General features: G+C 40.0%; 1 protein-coding gene across 7 annotated transcripts in view; it reads right to left on the reverse strand.

Annotated features, from left to right (window-relative positions):
• Positions 1-1184: 1184 nt before the first annotated feature.
• Positions 1185-18681, reverse strand: part of PHF8 (PHD finger protein 8) — a 128097-nt gene continuing 110600 nt past the window's right edge. For all 7 annotated transcript variants that reach the window (XM_055122172.1, XM_055122173.1, XM_004606476.2 and 4 more), the window contains 4 exons: positions 18432-18527; positions 9518-9627; positions 4755-5091; positions 1185-3862 (listed from right to left, as the gene is read on the reverse strand). In XM_055122172.1, coding sequence (XP_054978147.1) covers positions 3774-3862; positions 4755-5091; positions 9518-9627; positions 18432-18527 — 632 coding nt within the window. In that variant the 3' untranslated portion in view covers positions 1185-3773. The remainder of the gene's footprint in view (positions 3863-4754; positions 5092-9517; positions 9628-18431; positions 18528-18681) is intronic.

The following is an 18681-nucleotide window of genomic DNA, read 5'->3' on the forward strand; positions in this document are numbered from 1 at the left end:
CTCACAGTGACCCTCAGACAGTAGCTACTTTCCCTGGGTCAAACAGAAAGGATAGTCATGGTAAATTTGTAACCGAGACTTTCAACATTACCCTGGGGATACTCCTCAGGACATGATTCTCAATGCTAACAGCTTCAACATAACAAGTGCTCAGTAAGAATCTGTTGCATAACTGAGCTGCTAAAGGCTTGTAACATGGTCGGGGAATGAAAGTGAGCTTTGGAGTCTGATTCTGCTGTGGGAAACCACTGCCAATTTTCAGTGGCCTTCATTCAGAGCTAATAACTATTTCATAGGGCTGTGAGAATTCAATGACATAAACAAAGGAAAATCCTAGACCAGTGTTTCCCAAAGTGGGCAATACCACCCTACCCTACCCCGAACTGGGAAATGTCATAATGATCCAAGGTAGTCGTTTCCAGTGCAATTGGGGGGGGGGGCGTGATTTTGTCTGTTCCATTTAAAGGAGGTAAATTTCTAGGGATGGGCTGGATTGCTCGGCAATTTTCTTTCTGAAAGTAATAGGCCAACTAATTTTGACACCTCTGACATAGAATAATGCCTAGCACAGAAAAGGCACTTCATAAATGGTAGCAATTATCAGCAGTGATAGAATAGTTAAGAACACAGTCTCAGGACCCAGCTTGATCCTGTAACTTCTTATGTGTAAAACTGGGAAATTTCTTTGCCTGTTTCCTCATTGGTAGGATGCATGTTGGGGAAGATGAAATGAATCAATATATACAGAATGTTAAGAGCAAAGTCAGGCTGAAGGAAATGAGTATTCTCTCTGCACTGCTGTAAGTGTTGGGAAAGGAGAGAGTGGTGAGAGGAGGAAGAATGGAGGAAGAGAGAAAAACTCCAGAATTCTATATTCAAAGAAGCAAGACACAAGTGTAGCCTCTAAAAAATCCCATGAAAGTTGTGCTATGTTTTCCCAACAAACTTGTCATCTTTGAATTGCTGCTCTATTTTCTGCTTGCTGTACATTATATCATCTGTTTCTGGTGTGTGAATCATGTGTACTCTCTTGAGATCAAAGATCCATCCCCTTCCCACTTAAGGTATAAGGCTGAGGCAAGGGAGTGCTGAGTAGATGTGAGGGAGGGATAGTGCATAAGGTGGCACCATCCCAACACCAAAAAAGCAACGGAGAAAGAAAAAAAGAAATCCAAACAAAGCAATTGCCAAGATAAATCACTTTTATCTCTATAGGAAAGGAAGGATCTAAAAAAAATATAAATTACATTAGTAACACAACATAAGAAAAATGGGGAAAAACAATAGAGAAGTCTGCATGATGCTATTCTAACCTGTTTATAAAAAGGCCCTGCATCAGAAATTCACAATCCTACCCACTTCTAAAAATATATTTAGACATGTACAGAAGCGGTGGGCTTGCTTTTAAACTGCTTTTTTTTGTAAAAATATATTAAAGGTGAATAGAAATCCTCTCTTCCTGCCCCCATCTAACCCCCAGCTCTGTGCTGGTGATTAGAGACTAGAGGTAACTCTCAGCATGTTCTAAACCAGTGGTTTTCAACCGCCAGTCCACAGTCTGCAGAAATTTCCTGCCAGTCCTCAAAGTTATTGCCACTTAATACATGGTATGCCTGGATTACGTGGCAGAGTGGAGTGGGACAGCACTGCCTGTGATGACAAGTTTAAGCGGCAGTATGTAGATGAACATCATTTTGTCAGTCCACAAAACATTTTCATCCATCTTCAGGTGCAAAATGGTGGGAAATCACTGTTGAAAAAACCTTGATTAATATCAGTCTCAACCCCTCCTAGCTCACTTCACTGAGAAACTGAAAAGGAGGGGGGAGGGGCTGGGAGCACACTAGCCTCTTTGGAAAAGCAAAATTGAAGGTAAACTTGCTTTTCATTTGAAACAAAATACAAATTGAGGGCTCTGAGAGCCCAACTAAACTAAACCCAGTAAAATGGAGGTTGGGTTTCAGTTCCACAGAAACTTCTTATAAAGAAATAGAGCAAAGAGACCCAGAATGAGGGAAGGGGGATTTGCTAGCAATTAGCTGCCTTTGGAAGATCAAGGGGATGGTTAATGAGCAGAAGGGGTGGGGTTCTGGTCTTGGTGATTACAATCAGAGCCTAGTCAAGCAGTTGCTTACACAGGGATACAGGATATACCCTCCTTCCTTCTCCTCACTAGCCTCTGCTACTTTGAAATCCCCAGGTAAAAGCAAAGCTGGGTGGAAACAGGAGGGAGGTGGGGACCTCACATACCAGGGGGAGGTAGCCAGGCTTTTTGCCTTTGGTGTGACTAGATGGAGAACTGCTTGACCTCTGGGGTCCCCAAGACAGTAAAAGAAAATGGCATAGACAGTCCTAAGGAGAAAAGAAAGACAAACTGTAGACAAAAAAGATTACAAGGGAAGGCTAACACATTCCCTGTGGCCTGCATGGAGTGAAGCTCCCCAGAAGCACTGAGGCTGAAGTGGGGAATAAAGAGCAAGGTTGTGCTCCACTTAGGTAGTGCCAAAATGGAAGGGGGCACTCTCCTTTCAGTCCAGGTTGCCAAAGAGGCAAGGCAAGGCCAGCAGAAGTGAGGGAAACAATGGCAGGGAGAGGAAGGGGTGGGCACTGTCTGAACAACAGAGATGTACACAAAGGGAAGAAGGTGATCAGATGTTCTGCTCCTTTTCAGATGGTGTCTTCTCTCCTGCGTGTGAACTTCTAAGTGGCGTTTCTGCACACTGCTTGAATGCCGACTCAATGTCCAAGAGTGTAAAAGCCAGGATGAAGACGTGAGTTCTTTGTTCTTCAAGTGGGAAAAGAAGTAGGGTATTTCCCCATGTAGAACCCAGGGCTGAACTCCAGCCACACTCTCTAGAGAAGGTCCGGGATGCTGTGTGGTATAGGTAAAGGAACAGGGTTGTCTGCTTCAGATGTAGGTACTTTCAGGCTTCTGGAAGGTGATTTTTAATCTGCTGGGGTTGAGTAACAGCCACATAATGTTCTGTAGGACTTCATTCCTGGCAAATCCTGGGATCTCACAAATACAAGGAGCTTCATTTGTAGCCATACCCAAATAGCTCCCTCCAGTGGACTACGAAATTGTATCAAGGTTTTAGGCGTCGCTCCTCTCTCTATTCTGAGATGTGAAAGAGATCTCCTATTTTCCCAAGGATGAGTGAAATCAGCTCATGGTTCTTCTAGGCCATCTCTCTGTAAATGGCCTGCACTGGGGCAGTAAGGAAACTCTCTCGACCCTCTTCTTTTATTTTCATGAAACATTTGGCAAGAGGGGGCAGAATCTGGAGGTGAGTAACATCTGCTGGGGAAAGGAAGGGGAAGAAAGAATGGGCAGATGTGGACAAGTTACTAGAGACAAAGCCATAGTTGTAGAAAGTTAAATGCTGGGATCTCGTGGGCGGGAAATACCCAAGGATTCAGGCTCTCCTCGAGTTTCTCTCCTCCAGCAATCCAGCTATAGGTAGGGATGAGATTAAAGGGCGGGCAAAGCCCATGAGAGAGAAATAGGTTGGAGCAGCAGAAAAGAGGGTGTTACTTTGCTAGAAAGCTCTCCCATTTAAGAGCAACTCGGAGGCATGGATAAAGAAGGTAGGACGCTTTAGTAGAAGTGGGGAAGGGTGTTGGGGGAGTCCGTGCCTTTGGTCAGTTCCAAGAAAGCAGGACAATGCGCCTCAGCACCTTGTCCGGGGCCAATACGATCCAGAAGTGCCCCGAGAGTTGACAATGGAGAAGGCAATGGGGTTGAAAGGGTCAGGATCAGCACACAAGGAGGTTCACAGAAGTAGTTTGCCATTTCTGTGGATTTTCAGGATACGGCCAAGTCTCTGCTTTGCTGTGGCCAGGCCCTTTTTGGGACGCTTTCCTATGGGGAAAGGAGAATAAGCAAAGGAAAGAGCTCCAATAGCAACTCCAGCACCAATTGTTTGCATATACCCCTCTCCTAGCTGACCCCATTCCTTTGCCTCCCACCTCATCTCATTTCTTCCTTATCCCTGGATCCAGACCAATTTTTGGGACATCTTCCTTAACTACTTCCATCCAAAGCCACATGTCTTGGCTTTTCCTCATCCTAATTCCTACAGCAGCTATGAATTCCTTGGTAAGAGGATGGGTCCTTTTCCTCAATTATTTCTTTGGTTTAATCATTTTCCTTCCTAAAGTCTGCAGGGAGAGTTGACTATGCATCTCAATCATTTTTATATTGCCCACCAGGATTAGATAAATGCCTGGTTATTGACTATAGCTTGGAGTCCTGACATTGCCATCCTCGGGGTCTTGTTTCATTAGAAACTCCCAACATCATTACTTGAGCTGTGTACTCTAGGAATCTGGCTTTGAGACTCAAGAAGAAAAAGGAAAAGGAGGCTTGTGTTCTTTGCCCCAGCTATTCTTCTCTCCCCACATCAGATTATTTCCTATATCCCATGTGACATCTTCCGTGGTTGATCAATTTCCTCCTCTCCTCATTTCCTTTGCTAGAGTCCCACTCTTCATTAAACCCGTATTTCCTCCCTAGACATCCCTACTGCAACCTTCCCTTCATGCTGGCCACAGGAGGATCTTTGTAAACCTGACTCTGTGCTCCTCTCTGCTTAATGACAGTTAATATCTCTTCAAGACTTATGAGATCAACTACCTGAGGTTGGCCATCAGTGTCCTCAGACATTCACTCTATCAGAAGTTTGGAAACCTTGGCGTTTGGAACTGGTTACCCTATGATCCTTATCAGTTCTACAACCACATGGTAGTCATACCTTGTCCTACTTGATTGCTCTGTGAGCCAACTGAAGGACGTCGCTGGGTCAAGAAAACACCAGGGGCCATAGGTGTGGTGCTACGGTTTGCCTGGGTCATACCAAAAGCATTGGGGCGAGCAGTATATTCATGGTCAGCAAGACTTCCAGAGAGTGCTTCTTGTTTAGGCTCAGGAGGAGGCAAAGGTGAGGAGGAGGTGAGAAGCTGGGGTGTAACGGCCAGAGTGGGAGCTGACGCTGCCACATTCAGACTTAAGTCTTGAGGGCGAGGCTGTTCTATCTCCTTCAACAATGGTTTTTTCTTGATACATTTCTTCTTTTGGGCCTTTTGCAGCTCCTGAAATACAAGCCAATTGGAAGAAATAATATAAGAGTAGAAAAGAGAATTTCCTAGAAAGGAAAGTAGAAAATCGTAAATATGGTTCTATTACCCAACCTTACCTCATATGTATTCTGGATATATGTAAATACTTTCTGAAGCTTTCTGAAACCTGAGGTCATCTCTTTGGTACCATCTGTTCTTAAGTCACCAATGTCACTAGTAAGTACAGTGGCAAGAGAAGGATGACAGAGTTCAGAGACTTGGGTTTTGGTCTTAATGTTGCATCTTAAGAGGCAAACCATGACGCTTGTAATAAAAGCTAAATGTACGCCAGCAGCTGAAGTGCTTTACATACTTTATCTCATTTAACCATCAGAATATACCTAAAAAAATTCCTCAGTTTACAGATGAGAAAACTGAGGCGTAAAATGTTTCAATAATTTTTTTATTAAATGAAAAAAAAAGGAATTTGAGCTCAAAGCCTCACAGCAGAAGAATCATTCAACTAGCGTGCCCAAATATGTATACACATACTTCTCAAAAAAGGTACAACTCTTGAACAAGGGGCACAAGCTCAAATCCAGGTATCTGCTCCCTATGTTGGATGACTTCACACAAGTTACTAACCTTTCTAAGTCTCAATGTCCATCTGTAAAATACCCACCTTTCAGGACTGTTTGAAAGGTTGAATATATAAAACACAGCACACAGAATGGACTAGAAAATGATAGAAACTATTCTTTCTTACAGTGATTTCTCTTACTCTTGCCAGTCCTTTTCTTTTAATAGAAGACTTAATCCTCCGGGTCATGGGAGTCTTAAAACCTCAATTTTGAATGGGACAGATGACAAATGCATTGTTACTTTTGTATCTTGAAATTCAGCCATCCACTGCTTTATGATATACCACCCACCGTATAGTGGATACTTGTGTTTTGGGTATCTGGAGCCTGAGAACCTGGTGTTGAGGGCATGTAAATGCTTCATCTTCTGAAATGCTGCACAGTCGCACAGACAAAATCAGTGATTACATTTATTTGCCTTCTCTTGGCAACATAGACCTAACCCTGCCTTCAGAAGATGATAGTCTGTGTGGTTACCATAGGAATTTCTGGGAGACAAGAATAATAATACATATAATAATATATTCCAGGCACTGTTCTATAGTTTAACTCATTTAGAGAAGAAAGATTCGGAATCTTATTAATTAGGAGAATAAACTGACAGAGAGGCAGGCAAAGTCATTTCACTAGGGTTATAAGACCAATCAATGAGTAGACAATCAGGGATTCAGGCCCAAGCCATTTGGCTTCAGAATCTCATTTATTGGCCACAGTGTTGTTTCATACACACCAGGAAATGCATTTCTACTCCCCATTTCTGAATTTCTCTCATTCAAATATAGAAGTGATCATGTACTGATTTTTGTACCTTTGTTGTCAATCTCCTCATATAATTCATCCAGATTTCATCAAGAAAACTAGACTGCAATATGACAGGAACACTTTTGCCTTTATAATTCCCTTGTTGAAAAAGCTATTACTAGGTCCCCATGAAAATTCTAATTCTCCACCTGTTTTTCTATAATCTGGTTATTTACATCAGGCAACCTATAATGGTAATTATGAAAAGCTAACAAAGTAGTACTGAGAAGCTGATAGAGTAACTAGTACTTAATCTGTGGATAATATAACTTTGAGAGCTTTTACATATATTACTTCATCTAATCCTCAATTAAAACCCACAAGAAAACTGAGACACAAAGAAAATAAGTAACTTGTGATTACTTAAATCTCACAAGTGGTGAACATAGATTCAAACTAAGGTAGCCTGGCTCACTAATTCACTTTTAACCTTTTGGGGAGCTTTGTTTTGAGGCCACATCCAGTGGTGCTCAGGGTTCACTCCTGCACTCAGGGATCACTTATGGTGGGCTTGGAGGGCCATATAGGGTACAGGGGATAGAACCCAGTGGCCATGTGTAAGGCAAGTGCCATAAGCAGTGTACTATAGCTCTAGTTCCTAATCAATTTGTATGCTAACTCATTTCCCACCATGAGATGTCCAATCCAGAAATATCTACTCATTCATCTTTTATTTACTCACCCCAAAATACTGACTAGACATATGTACACATACACACACACACACACACAAACACATACATTGAGGTACTTACAATTTAAAAAGGAACACAAGAAACATAGAAAAATATACCAGTAAGTACCATGATAAAATGCTATGGAAAACAGAAGGCTACTGAAATCAACTGGTGTGAAGAGGGTGTTAGGAGTGTTATCTAAAAGAGTATAAGTTCCAGTGAACAGCAAAGATACAGAGGCATAAAACAATCTGACATACTGAATAAACACTGGGTATTAAAGTACAAATATATGGCTAGCAAAAGGCATGCCTGAGAGTCTGGCAAGATATTAGGGAGAAGAGGTGACCAGGGACTAAATCACAAGGATCTTATGTACCATATTGAGGAATTTCCTTATTCTGAAATGCTTCCCTGTTACCTCTAAGAACTTAGCCTGCAAAACACTTCACTAATTAAAAAAAACTTCTTTGATGTAATACTTGATTGACCAAAACAGAAGTGAGTACTTTAAAAAGCACTAAATAGTTTACATATCTTTAATTAACTGATTTTTGGAAGGGACAAGAAATAGCTTAAAGGGTTGTATGCATGCTTTCTAAACATTGCCGGGGTGACTTCTAAGCATAGAGCCAGGAATAGCCATTGAGGGTAGCTGGGTGTGACCCCCTCAAAATTAATTTATAAGTTTATAAGTTTATTTAAAACAGTCAGAGCTCATTATCAAATTACATGTGTATATCTATATATACATACATATATACGTAGCACTATAGCACTGTCATCCAATTGTTCATTGATTTGCTTGAGCAGGCACCAGTAACATCTCCATTGTGAGACTTGTTACTGTTTGGGGCACATCAAATATGCCACAGGTAGCTTGCTAGGCTCTGCCGAGCAGGTGGGATACTCTTGGTAGCTTGCCAGCTCTCCAAGAGGGACGAAAGAATTGAACCTGTGTCGGCTATGTGCAAGGCAAACGCACTGTGCTATCGCTGAAGTGATAGCAAGGACTGGACTATACACATTTATATATATGTATAAATATAAAACCATATATTACATTGAGGGAAATTCTAGTCAAAAAAGGCCTTTTTTTACTTACTTCCTCTGCTTACTCTCTGCTAACTCCCAATAATAGCTTCTGAGACATTTCTAAACAACATATTAAAAACATTACTGTTAAATTTTATTTAAATTACTAAACTTATACATTAAACTATTTCATTTTATTTGAATATCAAGTAACATGAAATTTGTAGTTAGAAGATATGCGTTTGAATCTTGTCTCCTCCTCCTACTGGCTGTATTATTCTGGACTAGTCACTTAAAGACAGCCTCATTTTCTTCACCTGTAAAATGATGGAAAATATAACCTATTGAACAGGGCTACTAGGTAAATTACATGAGACATAATACATGGAAGAACTAACACAAAGCATTGTCAGTTTCACTGTCATCCTGTTGCTCATCGATTTGTTCGAGCGGGCACTAGTAACGTCTCTCACTGAGAGACTTATTGTTACTGTTTTTGGCATATCCAATACACACGGGTAGCTTGCCAGACTCTGCTGTGCGGGCTCCATACTCTCGGTTGCTTGCCAGGCTCTCCGAGAGGGGCGGAGGAATCGAACACAGGTTGGCCGCATGAAAGGCGAATGCTCAACCGCCGTGCTATCACTCCAGCCCAACACAAAGCACATCCTCAATAAATACTCTAAACTGTAGGATGAAGCATGAAGACCTAAAGGAATGTTACTGAAGAAAGAACCAGAAGATTTACCTCCCATGGCCCACAAAGTTAATAGCATATTATATATATTAAAGAACTTTAAAAACTGTAAATTGTTAGAAGAATCCTAATGAAGGGAGTCTTGAAGGACAATAATTAGCAGGCGAATCTTTCTTAGGAAGAAGGGGTAAAGATCAAGGAAATATTATTTGCGGAAGAGGACAAGAACAGTCTCTTTTCCCAAAAACCAATTTATGTGATACTGGTGGGTGGCTGAGAACCTAAGTGTACTCAGCTGAGTCATTTATTTTGGGTTCCATATGAAAGCAAATGTTTTCATCAAAGACAAACTTAATCCTTTTCATTTTAGAGGTTTATATATAACAGAAAAAGCAAGTGACATCATCAAGGACACATTTTCCCCTGGCCTTCTATTTTCTTTCATTCTACGCCTTGTCAATTGTATGACCTATAAAAACAGCTTGTTATTGAGTTGGGATATGAAAGATCAGTATGATCCTATCAGTCAAAAGGTCTGAGTTTTGAGACTACATCATCAGTAGTCTCAGCAGCAGAGTCATTGTCTAGGCCTGCTGGGCATCACCTACCTGCTGAGCCAGCTTTGCAGCTGCTGCAGCCAAGCCTGTTTCAATGGAAGCTACCCGTGTTCCCTCACGCACAGGACGATCCTGCTTTGGTAGAGTTGGGGTCACACGAGCTGCAGAGGAAACAAAACAGACATTTATCTGAATGCCAAATATAAAAGTCACTTATTCTTTCTGCTTCTAGCTATTTATAAATCCAGATGTTTGCTTTCCATCAATAAGACAAATAACCAATGTACACAGAGCACCCATTGATTAAAGGATAAAAGTTAACTTTCCTGAAGTAGCACTTCACTACATGGCATCAAATTAATAGTAGAAATTTAATTAAAGTAGAAATGCTAGTTCTACTTCTGGCCTACCAATTTTCATTATTTTTTAATTAAAAATAATTTTATTGAATCACCATGAGCTACAGTTACAAAGCTTTAATGTTTGAGTTTCAGTCATACAATGATCGAACACCCATCCCTCCACTAGTGCATATTTTCCACTACCAATGTCCCCAGTATCCCTCCCCCACAAGTCTCATCACTCTCCCTTCCTCTATGGCAGACAATTTCCCTCTTACTTTCTCTCTCTACTTATGGGCATTATGGTCTGCAATATAGATACTTGAGAGGCCATCATGTTTGATCCTTTATCTATTTTCAGCACACATCTCCCATCCCAAGCAATCCATCCAACTGTCATTGACTTAACCTATTTCCCTTAAGCTAATTACCACAACCATATTCTGAACATCTCCAGGCACAATGAACCTATATCCCTTAATCAAATTACCACAACCATATAATGAACATCTCCAGGCACAATGAGTTCCACTGTACAACTCAACCTTTCTTCCTGTGCCTTTAATTTCGCCATTTACACTTCCTGGACTATGTTCTTCTCTTTTGTACATGTATTCAAATCTTAATCATTTGTCAAAGGTAAGCAGAAGTCAACCTCTATGCAAAACATTTAGGATCTTACATTGGACCTTTCAGTCCTCTGAACTTTTGATTTGGACAGGTCACTTAACATATGCCACATAATATAATCAATATATACCATCCTATCTCATTTATTAATATTGATATGCTATTCTGTCTATGAGCTACATAGTCATTAGCTGTTGCTTAGTAGAGCAGTAGCTATTTCAGAAGAAAAACTCCATAATGGTAAAATCAGGAGATCAACCTCTTAACTGAGTGCCACTGATACTGAGATAAGACTTCATGTACTTCCTAACACAATGTAAAAGGATATTTACAGCATTACCTGGGAAGTAGTTTTGCAAAAAGTCTAAAATCAAATGATTGGTTTATTATATTTTCATTTTCAGGAAACATAAGTATAAAAGAATAAGTTAAATGGCACCATGAGAAATCAATTAGGCATTCCTAAGATAATGGGTCTGATTTCTCTGAAAAGGAAATGTCAATAGACCAGAGAGAAAGTACAGGGTTAACATGCTTGCCTTGTATACAGCAGATCTCAGTTCAATCCTTGGCACTACGTGGTCTGCCAAGCACCACCAGGGAGCAACCCCTGAGCACAGAGCTGGGGAGTAGCCCCTGAGCACTGCCAGGTGTGGCTCTAAACTCCTGATCCCTTAAGACAATGACCACTGTCTTAAGAGCCAAAAATCTAATTAGAAAAGGCATTTGGTACTATGTTCATTGTACCATTTATTCATGATACTTATAATCTGGAAACAATCCATGTCCAAGTACAGATGACTGGATAAACAAAAATGGTATATATACACAATGTAATATCTGTAATGAAATTACTACTAGGCTAAAGAAAGAGAAAATCATGTAATTTGCCACTATTTAGATGGCACTAAAATGTATCATGCTGAGTGAAGAAGGCCAGGAGAGATACAGATACAGGACGATCTCTCTCTCTCAAATGTGGAATACAAAGAAGCAGAGTAATGGAATAACAAAAGGCCAAGAGGAACACAATCTAAGAACTGGCCTACAGAACTGAGCTTATTATAGCAGTGAGATGGGGGAGAAGGGAGGGATTGAGGTAGGGAGGAGTAAGAGGGGGACCTTGAGACATGAGAAAATAGACACTCTTGGGGGTTATGGTACTAGAATTTCGTATTCACGAAACTCTAGTGTTGACAGTAAAATTATAAATCATGGTTACTAAACTGAAAATGAATTATTTTGCCTTTTTTTAAGGGGCCACTATCCAGTGGTGCTCTAGCTTTCCTCTAAAGGATCACTCCTAGTGGGGATCGGGGGTCCACTTGGGGTGCCAGGGAGCAAACCCAGGTTGGTCGTGTGCAAGGAAATTACCTAGCCTACTATACTATCTCTCCAGCTGCTAAAACTAAAAACAAATTTTTTTGAAAAAGAAGAAAGGGTGAAAAATAATCTAAAATATAGAAAATGACTCATAGAAGCAGACTAGTAGGTGGGATGCAATTGGGATGCTGAAGGTAGGGGGAGGATTGGTGGAAGAAAGTGGAAACTGGAGAAGGGAATGGTGTTGAAACATTGTATGCCTGAAACACAACCATGAATAACTTTGTAATTTCACAAACTAAATAAGTTTTTAAAAAATAAGAAAAAAACCAAACAGTTAATGTCATTCACAAAGACTAAATAATAAGAAAAAAACAATGTTCATCCATTTATAAGCAAATTTCATGACTTCATTTTTCCTAACAGCTATATAGTATTCCATTGTGTAGATGTATCAGTTTCTTTATCCAGCTGTCTGTTCTTGGGCCCTCATTTATAGATTTTGGCTATAGTGAATAGTGCTGAAATGAACATTGGGTGCAGATGGTGTTTCTGCTGTGCGTTTTGGGGCTCCCAGGGTCTATTCATAGAATTGGTATTGTTGGGTCATATGGAAGCTCAATTCCTAGTTGTTTTCTTTTTTACAAGTGACCATATTATTTTCCAAAAAGGCTGGACCATCTGGCATTCCCACCAATAATGAATGAGAGACCCTTTCTCCCCACATCCGCACCAGCACTGATTGTTCTTGTTCTTTTTAATGTGTGTCAGTCTCTGTGGTGTAAGATGATATTTTATTGTTTTTTTGAATCTCCCCAAGTTCAAATGGTGCCTTATATATTTTTGATATTAACCCCTTGTCAGAACAGGAAATGGGTAAATAATTTTTCTCATTCTATATTAATGCACAAGTATCACTCATAAATTCTTAGGTATATTTTGCATTGTTCTCCTTAATTTTGTAAATGTGGTAGTTTTAAAACAAGGCCCCGAGTTCTTGGACAACTTTTTTTGATAGATGGGGTATATGTTCCCTTCAGCTGAATCTAAGCGCACACACACGGATGACTAAGTCCTAACTATGCAAAAAGCTATGACTGAAAAGTTCAAAGAGTTAGAGATAAATGGGCAATTACCATAAAAAATGTCACAAAAGAAGAAATTGTCATGCTAATACAAACATACAGGAAATTTTTAATTCAAGAAAGGTAAATTAAATCAGATGAAGCTCAGTGGTAGAGAATATGCTTCACATTTATTGGGCCCTCAGTTCAATTCCTAGTAGCCAAAACAAAGAAATAAATACATAATAAATAAATGAGATACTATGGTAAGTTAACAAAGATCAGAATAGTACAAATGTAGAGATTGCTTGTTCTCAACCTAGTACAACTCTCTCTTTTTTTTTTGGCATGCTAACAGAATCTGACTTGGTGGGACAGCAATGATATTCACTAAAAATAGTCTTCTGGCTTCTGTGGAGGAAAATCCTGGCCATGTAACAATTTCAGCCATAGAAAAGTTTTTAAAAGTGGAATTTAGAACTTCTTGGTGTGGGTGCTTCTGGACAGTCCTGTTTCTTTGTGCTTTTATTTTTCCCTGTTCTTTATATCCTCTATGTCAGATGTATGGCAGTCATTTTGTGACCCTGAGGCTATTGATAAGCACTCACCAATGATGCCTGAGAGGTGCCTCTTTTCACAGGTAAACAAATGATATGCTCAACATCTGTGGGGATTTCATAAACAAATGCACTCACACATAGCCAGTGGGAATGTAAACAAGCACAGTCGTTCTGGTAAGCAATTTAGCAATACATTTTAAGAGTTTCTAAAACATTCATGTTCTCAAACTGTATTGGCAAATGTCTAGGGAAACAATACTCATGCATTACCTGTGAATGCAAAACAATCTCTAAGAAAAAGTATAGCACATAACTATAAAAAGTATGCTTGCAACTAAAAAATTAAAAATATCCATGTTTTTATTTGTTTATATATAGTTTATTTCAGTATGGATAAAGATGAAACCACTAGAAGTCATGAATAAATCTCAGAAGAGAGTCACAAGCTGCAGAGATACCTCCACACCCTGGGCCAGGTTGAATTCATCCAGAGCACCGTGAAGAGGGGTGGGAGAACCTAGCACCTCAACAGAACCCGGGCAACCAAAAATCTCCAGAACCCAATTGCCGACATACTCACGGTCAGTCTCCACAGGTTGGGATGAGCACCTCACGCATGAAAATAAATCTGCTGAAAAACTCAGCTATGTAGGTTTTGCTACCAAAATCTCCAGGCTCACATGGAGTCAGGAATGGGCAACCTCCTCCCATCTTCCTGTGCTTCTACCAGCCTGGCGTTCATGCGCATGAACTGCCTCTGGTGCCATATAAGCTCATTAACTGCCATGATCCAGAGACTCACAAATAAATCTCAGAAGAGAGACACAAGCTGCAGAGATGCATCTGGACCCCAAAGTCACCATCCAGTTGAAAATTTAACTCCAGTTCTATCACCATATTATAAATTTTAGAATTCCTAAAATGTTATGGCTGCATGACATCTCATACTCTATGCCACTGATGTATAGAGAGTAGCACACCACATTTGATGGGGTGTAAAATAGAAGTCAACCTATCTCAATAAAAAAATTTATTATCACACAAGACTCAATCTTACAACATGTTACAACATGTTAGTAACCTCTTTCACAAGGACTTGATGGCTCCAAGATGAGATACAACAATTTTCACACACTTTTCTCTAAGGAAACCTTTTTGGTAATTTAAGACAACTATTAATAACAAGTAATACAAAATAAATTATTTAGGATCTGTTTTGGGGCAGGCTTGGGTGGTGGTGTTAAAATTTGAAATAATGGTGGTAGAAAGGTGTAATGGTGGTGGGATTGGTACTGGAATATTGAATGTAATAAATTATTGTGAGCAACATTATAAAAATGAAATTTTAAAAAAGATGAAACCAGTAATAGTGGCTAACTCTACTGTTTGGAATTTGGAAGACTGCAAAACAGTGTTGGTAGGCAGACTTTTCACTGTTTATTTTCTTCTAAAATTTTATGGATATTCCAAATCAGTTCATTTAAAGTGTTATCACTAATTGTGTAAACCTGGCATTAGGCTAAGTGCCCCACATTAAATAAGTTAAGTGAATTAGGTATATTCCTGGAATAAAATAGTTTGTAGGCATTAAAAAATTTCTTATATATAGTTAACCTCTAAATTTCTGTAGAGTATTAGTCACAAGTCAAAGTATGTGTTAACAACCTTGAAAATGTGAACACTAAAGAACTACTAAGAAGGTTGGAAGAGGGAAGGAATAAAAGTGGTACCAGGGGGCTGGAGTGATAGCACAGTGGGTAGGGCGTTTGCCTTGCACTCGACCAATCCGGGTTCGATTCTCAGCATCCCATATGGTCCCCCGAACACCGCCAGGAGTGATTCCTGAGTGCATGAGTCAGGAATAACCCCTGTGGATCGCTGGGTGTGACCCAAAAAGAAAAAAAAAGTGCTACCAATAACTTAAGAAAGTGAGTAATCCACCAGCAATACCACTTTTGGGAATATACCCCAGAGATGCAAAAAAGTATAGTAGAAATGACATCTGCACTTACATGTTCATTGTAGCACTGTTTATAATAGCCAGAATCTGGAAAAAACCCTGAGAACAGATGACTATTTAAAGGAATTTTGGTACATCTACACAATGGAATACTATGCAGTTGTTAGAAAAGATGAAGTCATGAAATATGCATATAGGTGGAGCAACGTGAAAAGTATCCAGTTAAGTGAAATGAATCAGAAAGAGAGAGACAGACATGGAAAGACTGTACTCATTTGTGGAATAGAAAGTAACAGAATGGGAGACTAACACCCAAGAACAGCAGAGATAAGTACCAACAGGATTATTCCACAGCTTAGAAACCAGCCTCGCATGCTGTGGGGAAAGGTAGCTCAAATAGAGAAGGGACCACCAAGTAAAGGGTGCAAGGAGGGCCTGCTCGGGATGGGATGGGAGAGATGGGTTGAAAGTAGACTACAGACTGAACATGATGGCCACTTAATACTTCTACTGCAAACCACAACATCCAAAAGGAGAGATAGACCAAAAAATGAATGCCCTGCCACAGAGGCGGGGGTGGGGGCAGTGCAGAGGAACGGGGTGGGGGTGGTGGGAGGGATGCAGGGACCATTGGTGGTGGAAAATGGGCACTGATGAAGGGATTGGGTACTCGATCATTGTATGAATGAAAAGCAAGCAGAATCTGCTTTAAAAAGTGGGAAAGCATGAAATACTCTGCAGAAAATAATCTGCAGAAAGTTTGTAAGTCTGTAAATGTGATTCACTAATAAAAAATTTTTTTAAAAAAGAAAGTGAATAATCTAGAGATCAAAAGAATAAAAGGACTGGAGACATAAATTCTATTATTTTGAGTTTTGTAGATAACTACCAGAAGACATATTTCTGTGTTACAAAGGAAGATTTTGCAGTTTCCTCTAACAAGAGATGGAAATAAAGCTTTAGGGATGGCTCAGTAGCTAAGTCCCTGCCTTGTAAGTAGTAAAATCATTGAGTTCAATCCTTGGTGCCTTCTATCTGTGATAAAATTGGTCCCAGTGGCTCTGCTGCTTGTGAACCCTGGCACCACAATAGTGTGTGTGATCCCTGATGCATTGTAGCCAATCTATGTATAAGCACTGCATCCGAAAGATATGTGAGTTTTTCAGTCAGGAGAAAGCAACGCCTGGTGAGCATATGTGTGGGAACACCACAAAAAAGCAAGGGCAACCCTGGTCCTATCAATAAAGGTAAGGAAAAGTGGAAAAACTAATGTTTTGAAAAAAGGAGTTGGAGGTTCAGAGTGGTAGCACAGCAGGTAGGGTGCTTCCCTTGTGCACCTGGGTTCTATCCCTGGCACCCCATATGGTTTCCCAAGCCCCAAAAGGAGTGATCCCTGAACTCAGAGCCAGGAGTTAAGCCCTGATCACTGCCAGGTGAGGCCCAAAATAAAATACAACAATTAAAAATGGAGATGGAAAGCTATTTCTCCATCCTTTGAATTGTTAACTAAGTAACTTGCTTTAGCTAATGAGACAATAGCAAACATGGCACAAACTGAGACTTGAAAATTACCTGCATACTGGGATTTGCCCTTGCTCTCCTGTTGCTGGAAACTCTTGTGTTAACTTATGAAAAAGCTTGGACTGGCTTTCTGATAAATGGAATACTGTAAGTAGAGAGACCCTAGATACCCCAAATTAGGTCTCTGAGAACTCATGGAGATCACTTTCAGACCATACAATTCCAGCCTACTTCTACAGGGAAGGACAAAGTTAACTTACAAAACTATGAGATATGATAACTACTATTCTTTCTAAATCACTAAGTTTTGGAGCTTGGGAAATAGGTTAGGCATCAGAGGTACATGCTTCGCATTTGAAAAGATCCAGGTCCAATTCAATCTGTAGCAATAAATGGCCAGAAATATTGGGCCTGAGCAATGCTGCATCACTGGGCCCCTGAGCACTGCATGGGAGACCCACAAAAATAAACAAGTAAACTAAACTACTAAGTTTTGGGTAGTTTGAGAAACATCAAAATCTCACAATACCCTTCAACATGAAATACATCCAGCCAATGACATAAATAAAATTACCCTCCAAATTCCATTTTTAATGTTCATTTTTTTTATTGAATCACCTTGAGCAACACTTACAAAGCTTTCATGTTTGAGTTTCAGTCATACAATGATCAAACACTCATTCCCTTCACCAGTGTACATTTTCTACCACCAATGCCCCTAATATCCCTTACCCAGCCCCTGTGTCCCACCCCTCCCCCTGCCTCTATAGTAGGCAGTTTCCCTCTTACTCTCTCTCTACTTATGGGCATTATGGACTGCAATACAGATGAGAGGCCATCATGTTTGGTCATTTATTCCTTCCTTAGATATGGCCTCTCAGCCAATACGGATGACAATAATCCAGAGTCCAATACTCAATAGTTAACAGATTTTCCTTCCTTTGTCAACAATCTCTCAAAAGTATTAGGATGATGGTGCAAAAATGTTCTCACAGCTTTAGATTCCTTGGTAAAATTTATTTAATGCCCTGTTCTTTTCAGCTCAAGTCATACAATAACAGAAGCAACATGCTCCATTACCTATATGTTTGCAGATCAAAAAACTCTACCTTATGAATCACACTAGTGCTTTTAACATAGTTACTGGCACACTGCAGGTTTCCAACAAACGCTTGAATAAATTGGGCTGGAAAGACAGTACAGACAGTATATACTTTGCATGCTGCTGACACTAGTTTGATCCTAGTACCCCATATAATTCCATGAGCACCTTTGCGTGTGGCCCAACACCCCAAAATGTGGGGTCAGAGAGATAGTGCAGCAGGTAGGGTGCTTGCTTTGCATACTGGCCAATCCAAACTTGTATCCTAGTAAATTATATGGTCCCCAAAACTGCCACGAGTGATCCCTGAACAGAATCAGGTATGCCCCCAATAAAGACCCCAAATGTAAATAAATGTAAACAACAAATGAATGGTTCGATCATATACTCCTATATTAACTTTTTTGGGAAAGACTACTTTTCCTCTACTACCTGCAGATTTCAAGTACAGAAAACTAGATTACCTTTAGGACTCCATGGAGCATCATCTGAATTCTTCTTTTTCTTGGGTCGAGATTTCAAAGCAGGATCATCATCATCAGACTCCAATGATGGGTAGACTGTAGTGAGAGGGAAAAGCAGGGTAAATTGAGATCTCACCCTGAAGAGTGAACACAGAATGATACTACATCTCAACAACTCCCACTCATCTAAAAGTGTATCCTTTATTTAATCCATATTTAAATAAGAAATCCTTGAAAATGTGTCCTATAT

Source organism: Sorex araneus, chromosome X, assembly GCF_027595985.1.
Source record: "Sorex araneus isolate mSorAra2 chromosome X, mSorAra2.pri, whole genome shotgun sequence".
In the NCBI taxonomy this organism is placed as follows: domain Eukaryota; kingdom Metazoa; phylum Chordata; class Mammalia; order Eulipotyphla; family Soricidae; genus Sorex; species Sorex araneus.